The sequence below is a fragment of the Octodon degus genome, unplaced genomic scaffold, assembly GCF_000260255.1.
Source record: "Octodon degus isolate 3935 unplaced genomic scaffold, OctDeg1.0 scaffold00033, whole genome shotgun sequence".
NCBI classification, from domain to species: Eukaryota; Metazoa; Chordata; class Mammalia; order Rodentia; family Octodontidae; genus Octodon; species Octodon degus.
Genome location: NW_004524609.1, coordinates 13,164,371 through 13,174,555, shown reverse-complemented (window position 1 = coordinate 13,174,555; position 10,185 = coordinate 13,164,371). Strand labels below are relative to the sequence as shown.

Sequence of the window (10,185 nt, the reverse complement as noted above, 5' to 3'; positions counted from 1 at the left end):
ATGTTAGCTGGGCCCACTGCCCATGTCTGCGGGCTCCTCAGGTGCCTCTCCTGTCCCTGGGACTGGGACCCCTGGGCCCTGGTTCCTGGACACTATCCCTTGGCCCAGCCCGTGGCTGACAGTGGCATGCCCTCTTCTGGAACCTTCTTGCTGTCCTCTCCTCAGCTGATTGCTTGGGAACCAGAGCAGGAAGAGGAGGTTACCATGGTGACTGCCCGGCCCAACTTCCAAGACAGCATCCACGTGGGCTTCGTGTCAGGCCTGAAGAAGTTCACGGAGTACTTCACCTCGGTGCTGTGCTTCACCACACCCGGGGACGGGCCCCGCAGCAGCCCCCAGCTGGTACGCACCCACGAGGATGGTAAGTGGCCCCAGCAGCTCTCTTACCCCACCCTCACTCCAGGGCACCCGGGGTCACCCGGGGCTGTCTCTCGCTCTGGCCCTAATTGGCTCTGCATGGGTGGGTGGGGGCTTCTGGGTACAGTGCCGGGGCCTGTGGGACACCTGAGTTTCAATGACATCCTGGACACTTCGCTGAAGGTCAGCTGGCAGGAGCCAGGAGAGAAGAATGGCATCCTCACAGGTAGGCAGCGGGGCGTCCTGAAGCGGGCGGGGCTGGGAGGGTGTCACCAGTCCCCTACCTTCAGGGGCTCTCCTCCAGGCCCTCCTCCCCTCCTCCTTTCCTCTTTTCCCCCTTTTCCTTCTTTTCTTTTTCTTTCTTTCCCTTTCCTTTTCTTTGTCTTGTGGTAGCTGTTGTTACTGAGGACTGAACCCAGAGCCTTCAGTACCTCTACAGCCCTATTTATGGATGTACTTATTTATTGAGATAAGGCCTGACTAAGTCTCTAAGGTACACACAATAACTTGCACTCCTCCTGCCTCAGCCCCTCACTGTGCTGGGATCCCAGGCGTGCGCCCCCAGGCCTGGCCTAGCTGCTTCTTCCTAAGCAGCTGCTCCGGAGGCTCTTGGCACCTTGGGTTGTAACACAGTCCCATGTCTCTGGAGTCAGGTCTTGAGGACCTCAAGGTCTTTGGGACCTCAGGGGCTGCCTCAGATACTCCCTTCTCCTTTCGATCCCCACCCCATGGTGGCCTCCCAGCACTTTCTCTGAGGACCTGGCCCAGGCCAGCATTCCCACTCCCTGTGTCCCATGGGGACTAAGCTATGGATCTGGAGAAGAAATGAGAAGCAGGACGTGGGTCCTGGCCCACCTCACGCGCTGGGCTCCCTCCAGGGTACCGGATCTCCTGGGAGGAGTACAACCGAACCAACACCCGCGTGACGCACTACCTGCCCAATGTGACCCTGGAGTACCGCGTCACTGGCCTCACGGCGCTCACCACCTACACCATCGAGGTGGCCGCCATGACTTCCAAGGGCCAGGGCCAGGTGTCAGCCTCCACCATCTCCTCGGGAGTGCCTCCAGGTAGGCTTCCTCGGGCAGGGCTGGTGGTCTCTGTGGCCCTCTAGAGCAGCACCCTCACCAGAAGACGCCCCTTCCTTGGGAACACCGGCCTTCTTCCCACAGAGCACCCCCCTGACTGTGGCCCTCAGAGCAGACAGTCCAGTGACCCCAGGTCTTTAAGTAGAGGCCCCAAGAGCCTGCAGCTGCCTCCCCCAGCCCATGAGTCTCTGCCAGCACAGGGCCCCAGAGTACTCCTCCCTCGTTTCCTTTGCCCCACTGCACCCCCCCCCCCCGCACCCCCCCCCCCGTACCCTCCTGCCAGATCATGGAGAGTTCTCCCTGAGGTCACTCAGAAAGTCCAGTTGGATTTCAGTCAGTTGCTTGGGGTTGCAGAACAAAGCCAGATGGGCTGTCATCTCAGCTTTGCTTCTGTCACCCTCTGTGCCTCAGTTTCCCATCTGTATCCTGGGGATTCAGACTAGATAGCCGTATGGCAGTATCTAGACCAATAAGGCTCGGACTTGGCCAGAACCCCTCAACCTGCCGGCTTAGGTCCCTGAACACCCCCCCCCCATAGGTGCTACTGATACCTGAGGGCTGCCCCTCAGCCTGGAGCTAAGGGTCTCACAGACACGGACTCAGTAGATCCTTACACCAAGCCTGAGGCACAGGGTGTCGTCGTCTTGTCCATCTTACTGGGGCACAGAGAAAGGCCTGTCTAAAGACACACGGCCTGGAAGTGGTGCCCTTGGACTCAGACTCAGGAGTCTGCCTGCACACTGTGCTCTCTGGCCTCATCCTGACCCCCCAGAGCCCCAGGGTTCTGCCGCCCTGTCGTGCCCTGTGTACCTTTCTGGCCTCCCACAGCCATCGTGGGATGTGCAGGTGGAGGGCAATAGAGCCATTTGGAACCCAGCTGGACTCCTGTGGGCTCTAGCTCCCTCCTGAGCGTTTCACTTGCACCCAGAGCTGTCCGGGAGGCCCCCAGGGCCATCAGCCTCCTGGTGAAAACACGGCGCGCTGTAAGACGTAGTAGTACAGGCAGCCTTGGCAGATAGGCCCGGGCCACGCTCCTCCCAAGGCCTTCCCAGGGACAGCCCCAAAGCCTGACCTCCTTTCCTGCCTTGTTCTCCCCCTCCAGAGCTCCCAGGGCCCCCTACCAACCTGGGCATTTCCAACATCGGCCCCCGCTCCGTGACCTTACAGTTCAGGCCAGGCTACGACGGGAAGACCTCCATCTCCCGCTGGCTGGTAGAGGCCCAGGTAAAGCCTGCCAGTGGGGAGCCTGGAGCCCCCCACAGCTCCTTCCACCCACCTCTGTCAGGTCCATGCTTCTTCTTTCTTTTTTTTTTTTTTTTTTTTTTTTTAGGGAAGGGTCTACAGGGTGTTCAGGATCTCACTACTAGAGTGGACTCATAATGATCTGCCTGTTTACAGCCTCCCAAAAGCTGGGATTACAGGCGTGCGTCACCATGCCCAGTCTGGATCGCAGTCTCAGTGCACCCTGGGAGTGAGGCCGGCATAGCAGGCCCAGGGATCTAATTCCCAGCCGCTGCGCCCTTGTAGGCACTTTAATCCACTGAGCTATTTGGCAGGCCCAGGTCCGTGTTTCTAAGTGCAAAGTTATACATGTATTTTAATCCATGTCATTTTCACATGTGGCTGTCATGGCCACACACAAATGCTCCTTCACTTATGTTAGGGTGACATCCTGGCAAGCTCATGCTAAATTAAAAAAACCATGAACAGAAGATCATTCAATACAGCTGGCCAACAAACCCTGCTAGCTCAGCCAAGCCTGCCCAAAACATGCTCGGAGCCCCGACAGGGGCCTGCAGGTGGGCGTTATGAGGGGAGGTCACACCATACATTGCGAGATGAGGAGAAGAACAAAGTTCAAACTCTCAAGTTTGGCTTTTACTGAATGCCTGTCAATTTCAGACCACCATAAGGTCAAAAACACTGTTAAGCCAAACGCGCTAAGTTGGAGAGCCTCTGTAAACCCAGAATGCCTCCAGCTCCCCAGACTGCCTCCACCTCCACGTCACCTGTGCATGGCAGAGCACCCCAACCTCCCAGCACCCCCTGTGTTGGGGTAGTGACCCGCCGCCTGCAGACCCTTAATCCCCAGGCTTCTCAGCGCTGGCTGCACCCTGGAATCATCAGGGAGCATCAGAATTTCAGCACCAGTGTTACACACACACACACACACACACACAATTTAAATTCAGATTTAACTGATTTGAGAGGCAGACAGATTTTTAGAAGTAGCCCAGAATGTCTAGGAGAATTGCCTAGGGAACTTGGTAAAAAAAAAAAATAGGTCTCTAAACTGGGCATGGTGGTACATACCTGTAATCCCAGCCCTTGGGAGCATGAGGCAGGAGGCCAGCCTGGGCTACATAGTGAGTTCAAAGCCAGCCTGTACTACATAGCAAGGCTCAAAAGAAAAAAAAAAGTGCTTATACAGATGCTGGGGCCGGGAGTTTGATCCTGAGCCTGCCATGCCGGCCCCGCTCCTGGGGCGTGCTGAGACAGCAGTTGAGACTGGGCGTGGTGGCACATGCCTGTAATCTCAGCTCTTGGGAGGCTGTAAACAGGCAGATCATTGAGTCCAGTCTACACAGTGAGACCCTGTAGACACTGTCCTAAAATAAAAAAAGAAAAAGAAACAAACTTCTGTGCCCGCTCATCCCAGGGATACTGATCAGCATGGTCTCGGGTGACACCTAGGAAGAGATTGCTCCCCCAGCCCTGCATGGTTCTGATGCAGGGGGTCGCAGACTCCCGCCCCCCACCCCATCATGTCTAACAGTGTGGCGAGATGCCGGTGCCATTTGGTGCCTCCTGGTGAGCCCTAGCACTGGGACCAACACCTTCCTGGGGCCTGCTAGGCGCTGGACCTGGAGTGCCCCACCCAAGCCCTATGGCCTAGGCAGAATGAAGTGTGCCCCTTTTGCAGGTAGGCGTGATTGGGGAAGGAGAGGAGTGGTTGCTGATTCACCAGCTCAGCAGCCAGCCTGACGCCCGCTCCATGGAAGTCCCAGACCTCAACCCCTTCACCTACTACAGGTAACGCGCCTGGGGGACAGAGGGCTGCTGGGATGGAGTGGGGTTTGCCTCTGCGGCCCCGCGCTCACCATCCCACTCCTCGTCCCAGCTTCCGCATGCGTCAGGTGAACATCGTGGGCACCAGTCCACCCAGCCAGCCTTCTAGGAAGATCCAGACCCTCCAGGCCCCTCCCGACATGGCCCCCGCCAACGTGACCCTGCGCACAGCTAGCGAGACCAGCCTGTGGCTCCGCTGGATGGTGAGGCTCCCCCAAGGGCCACGCGGCGTGACGTCCCCTCGACCCCTGACACCTTGCTGAGCTGCCGTGGCTTCAGACACCTGTGCTCCTGTTGCTTTGTTTTCTATTCTTTTTTTTTATTTTCTTCTTGATTTACCTGGTGTGGTTGTAAGTCCTTTGCTGGGCACCATCCCTGACACCTATACCTTAAGGAAGGAGAGGTTTAACATTTCAGAGACCCAGTCCAGGGCCCCTTGCTCCAATCAGGAGCGTCGTGGCGTGGTGACACCATGACGGGTGTGGTGAAGCAAAGCTTTGTAGTTCATGGCAGCCAGGAGCTGAGCAGGGAGACAGTGCCAGAGAGGAAGGGACCAGGTACCGGGCACGGACCCCAAGGCCACGCCTCCATCGCCCACCCAGACACAGGAAGTCCTCTGGGTGGACCCCAAAGCTGACCCTGCACCCTGATCACCACAGCCTAGAAGGCGCTTGATAATCCCAGCCAGAGGAGCAATTGCCTCCACTGACAGAAAGAACAAGAAAACTGTTTGCTGAGTGCTGCCACATGCCGGGCATTTAAATCTCTTGCCCCACTTCTTCCCTCGCAGGAGACTTACAAAGCACACATGTACCATCCCAACAGACAGCTATGAAAACTGAGGTTCAGAGAGGTTAGGAACTTTCTCGTGGCCACACAGCTCCCATGCGGAGGGCCTGACCCTCAGAGGCATCTCTGAGTGTCCGAAAGTGAGTGCTTATTTCTGAGATCAAGGGGGCTGGCAAGTGATCTGAGCTCTCAGGTGTTCTCAGAGGTCAGGCCCTGCAGGAGGTAACAGCGGAGGCATCCTCCCCTCCCAGGTGCTCTAGCAGTACTTTATTCCACCAAGCTTCGACTTTCTCCATAGGCCTGGGACAGCCCAGGGAACCTGTTCCCATTTTGCTAAGGGGGAAATTGAGGCAGAGAAAGGACCCCACCCCAGCAGCATTTCCAGGGAGGGTCTCATGAGGCAGTAATCCTAAGAGACACATGAAGCCAAGAACTCCTAGACAATCCCAGCTATTCACGAGGCTGAGGCAGGAGGATCACAGGTAGAGGCTGGGGACCTCACTGGTGCCAGATTAAATACACAGCATCAGAGAGAGAGACAGAGAGAGAGAGAGACAGAGAGACAGAGAGACAGAGAGAGAGAGAGAGACAGAGAGAGACAGAGAGACAGAGAGACAGAGAGATTGATTCTCAGATAAGGCTCCTGAGCAAACCTGGAACTCTGGCACCAGAAAAGCTGGCTTGAAGGAGCTCCTGCGGCCCTTCGTGGCCACAAGGGACCTCCTACTAGTTATACAAACCTGAGCCTCCAAACTGCCCCATTCTGATATCTAGGGACAGCACAGACCCTCCACAGCCTTTCTCTCAGCAGGAGCTAGCGGCTAGGAGAGCCATAGCTCCCTATGAGCAGCTGGCTTTAGCAACAGGCCCTGTCCAGGGTAGCAGGCATTGGGCATAGGCAGCCTTTCTTGACCTCTAGTGTAGCTCCACCCCAAACCCGCCCCACCTGGCCCCCCATTTCCTGATGCGGGTGCTGGATGGAGGGAAAGAAAAGGCAGAGGCCACCCGACCTACCGAGCCAGCTCCTCCTGCCCACTTAGGTGCGGCCGCTTCCTTCCCTGGCTTTCAGGCCCATCGTTGCAGTCCTAATGGTCTGGGCCTCTTCACTGAGTGTCTGTAGAGAGGCAGGTTGGAGGGAACACTTGTGAATGCTGAGGTGGGGCTGCAGCGGGGAACTGGAGGAAGTGGGTCAGGAGGTGGGGAGCCTGGGCCTCCAGAGCCCCTGGAGGCAGATGGGAAAAGTGGGGGTGCGGATAGCCGAGCTCCATCACACCCCAGGCAGAGGAGAAGCAGAGGCTGGTGCCAGCTCACACCTGCTCCAGGCTACACTCCCCACTGTTCCCCTGCGGAGCCCGGGTTCACCCCTATGACCTTGACAGGGACCACAGCCAGCCTGAACCTAAGGCCAGAAAAGGAATCTGCCTTTCTTCTCTGCTGAGACTCGAACAAAAAAGAAGGGAGACAGGGAATGCAGCAGGAGAGACTGAGGTTGGCTGGATAGCAGGACTGCCCAGTGAGGACAGTGACTGGCCACGGGGGAGGCTGAGGCCCATGATGCACGCTGGCCACCTGCATGTGGAAGCTAAACGGGGAGGAAGCTGGAGCCAGGGGCTGCGCTACTCAGCTTGGTGACAGACGACAGAGCCAAATGCTGTGATGCACATCTGTTGTCCCAGCACCCATGGAGGCTGAGGCAGGAAAATTTCAAATTCTGGCCCAGTGTGGGCAATTCAACAAGATGCAATTTCAAAATCAATCAATCAATCAATCAATCAATCAAGGGATGCAGCTCAGTGGCAGAGTGCACGTGGATTTAATGCCCAGTACTACACACACATACTTACACTCACACACTCACACACATACACATATACATACAGACTAGCCATGGTGACTCATGCCTGTAATCCCAGCACCTGTAGGAGGCAGAGGCAGGATTACAAATTCAAGCCTAACCTGGGCAAGTTAGGGATGCAGTAAGTCCTTTTCTTAAAATAAAAAAGAACAGGAAATTCAATCCCCAGTATCGGCAGAAGAGAAAGAAAAAAGAAGAGAAAAGGAAAGATGGGACAAGACAGGCCCAGCTCCAGGCGGCAGTGAGCTAGCCACACACACAGTGGAGAGTCATGCTGCCTTTTCATAGCAGTGTGGGGTGGGCAGATGGAGATCCGGCCGACAGAGCCCAAGCCATGCTGCAGCAGGGGACCCCTCTCATGGACACGGGCAGCCTGACAGGCTGGGTCCCACTGACAGCCTCTGGAAGAGGGCCCGTGCTCCCACCCCTGCAGGGGCGTCCTCCACCCTGGACAGCCTCCCTCACTCGTGCCGCTCACTGTGTACGCCGCAGCCTCTCCCGGAGATGGAGTACAACGGCAATCCTGAGTCCGTGGGCTACAAGATCAAGTATAGCCGGTCGGACGGCCATGGCAAGACCCTGAGCCACATGGTGCCGGACCGTGTAGAGAGGGAGTACACCATCGAAGACCTGGAGGAGTGGACGGAGTACCGTGTGCAGGTCCAGGCCTTCAATGCCATTGGGAGTGGGCCCTGGAGCCCAGTGGTGCTCGGCAGGACCCGGGAGTCAGGTAGGCCCACCCCGTCTCCACCCTCAAGGTTCCACACCTGGGCTGGGACTGCTGTCCCAAAACAGCCTGAGCCGCTTCCTCTGAGCTAGCCCGGTGCAGTGTGTCCAGGCCCAAGCTCGCATCCCTTGGCTTCTGATCCTCCCGGTGTCCATCCTCACCACTGACACAAGGGCATGGGTGGCAGGGCAGTCTGCCTATGTCCTACATTCTGCTTTAAACCTGAACCCAGTGGTGGCCTGAAGGAGGCTGAGATGGAGGTTCTAGGGAAGGAAGGCTAGAACGTTCTAGAAATGTAAGAGTGGTTCCTAGGGCCCTGGCCCACAGGCAGTCCTCATTTGTCCACGTGTGGTTTTGCTGTCCTGTGGCTTTTCGCTGGCACCTTTAAAGTTCAGGAAGCCTCCTGGTTCCCCAGCCTTCTTGGAAAAGCTGAAGATAACACAGTAGGGTGATTCACCTTGTGGGGACCATCTACACCACGTGTTCTGCCACAGGGCTGCCTCCTGCCTGAGCCTCCTGGTCTACTGCTCTCCTCCCTCCACTGCAGGGCCAGCTCTGGGTTCTCAGCTGCTCCTTCTCACTCCCTCTTCCCCCACAGTCCCGTCTTCTGGCCCCACCAATGTATCAGCGCTGGCCACCACCTCCAGCAGCATGCTTGTGCGTTGGAACGAAATCCCCGAGGCTGATCGCAATGGGCTCGTGCTGGGCTATAAGGTGAGTCTGTGGAGAAGGAGGACAGGGTCCCTGTGCTGACTCCCCCATCCTCCCAAGTATCTGGTCCTTATCACCCTCGGGGTCTCTTCTTCCTCCAAAGGACACAGGGGATCTGCCTGGCCTCCCATCCGCCAGTCACCACCGTAACCAAGGAGGCCTCCCTAGGGGCAGGGAGGTCTGCAGTGGGTCTCTGCATCTTTGGGACTGCTCCAGCTCTTCCAGGTGTCCCCAGCTTCCCTCATACTTCTAATAGACCCACTTTTAGGTTTCGTATACCAATTTTCATTACCATAATAAAATACCTGGGGCAGGCTAACTTATAAAGTAAAGAGGTATGTTTAGCTTACATTGGAGCAAGCTCACAGACATGCTGCCTGCACAGGCTCAGCTCTGGTGAGGGGGCCCTCAGATGTGTCCCACCATGGTGAATGACGGTGACAGCTTGTGTGGGAGAAGCGATCCCATGTCACATCTGCAGACAGGAAGCCAGGGACAACTGAGCACGGACAGCCAGGCTCAGGGCTCTGCAATAACCCAGCCCACTCTTGAAAAATCACAGGGGGTCAGATGAGAGCTACCTTAACCCCTCCCAAAGTTAGGGGCCTCATAACCTGGGGACCTCTCACCGGGCCCCACAGACCCTTGGGGAGACGCACAATCTGACCATATCAGCTCCATTACTCTGCTAGAATTGTTCTTAGAGCTGAGCCTCATCACCTGGCCCAACCTTGTCCAACCCGGAAGCTAGGAGATGTGGGTTGACATGGCATTGCTCCTAGCCGTATGACCTCCAGCAAGTCACGTGACCGGTTCAGCAAATCACCAGCCGGTTCAGCAAGTCACGTGGCCTTTTCAGCAAGTCGCGTGACCTTTGGCAGATCACGTGGTCTTTAGCAAGTCAAGTCACGTTCCATCTGTGAGCCTCTGTTCTCCCCTGGTGGTGCTCTCAGAGATCTTCCAGCTCTACAGCTGGCTCCATCTTTGTCCTCAATCATATGGGTACACAAGCTGTGCAGTTACCCCGGACCTGCTTAGGACAAGCCAGGCCAGACTATCCAGATGGGGCTCAGAGCAGGTACTGTCATAGCAAGAGCCGGCCTGAGGTCTCCCTGGTGGTCACCCCGGCAGGTGAGGTACAAGGAGAAGGACTCGGACTCCCAGCCCCGCTTCTGGCTGGTGGAAGGCAACGCGTCTCGCAGCGCACAGCTCACCGGCCTGGGCAAGTACGTGCTGTACGAGGTGCAGGTGCTGGCCTTCACGCGCATTGGCGACGGCAGCCCCAGCCACCCCCCAATCCTGGAGCGCACGCTGGATGACGGTGAGTCTGCTCACTGAGGGCTGGATCCACCGGAGGGGCCTCCCACGCACAGTACACAGGCCGCAGGGACCACCGGCCCCACTGCACAGCCTGTGGGTCCCCAAGGAAGGCAGGAGAAGAGCTGGACATCCAGTGCCATCTTGGTCTCTCTCCCAAACAAGTGCAGAGAACAGGAACTCTGTGGGAGTTTTCATTTCTTTCTCTCCTGGGGCAAGTTTGCATTGGGTAAAGTCTGTGTAAAGGAAACGTTCTTAATTTTTTTTTTTTT

The 10,185-nt window shown here is 56.8% G+C and overlaps 1 protein-coding gene across 1 annotated transcript in view; it reads left to right on the top strand.

The window, feature by feature from the left end:
* Nucleotides 1-10,185, top strand: part of Sdk2 (sidekick cell adhesion molecule 2) — a 277,422-nt gene that overhangs the window by 220,674 nt on the left and 46,563 nt on the right. Inside the window, exons 19-27 of the mRNA XM_012514498.2 lie at nucleotides 166-361; nucleotides 485-583; nucleotides 1,236-1,427; nucleotides 2,548-2,669; nucleotides 4,369-4,478; nucleotides 4,567-4,717; nucleotides 7,651-7,888; nucleotides 8,484-8,599; nucleotides 9,728-9,917. Coding sequence (XP_012369952.2) covers nucleotides 166-361; nucleotides 485-583; nucleotides 1,236-1,427; nucleotides 2,548-2,669; nucleotides 4,369-4,478; nucleotides 4,567-4,717; nucleotides 7,651-7,888; nucleotides 8,484-8,599; nucleotides 9,728-9,917 — 1,414 coding nt within the window. The remainder of the gene's footprint in view (nucleotides 1-165; nucleotides 362-484; nucleotides 584-1,235; nucleotides 1,428-2,547; nucleotides 2,670-4,368; nucleotides 4,479-4,566; nucleotides 4,718-7,650; nucleotides 7,889-8,483; nucleotides 8,600-9,727; nucleotides 9,918-10,185) is intronic.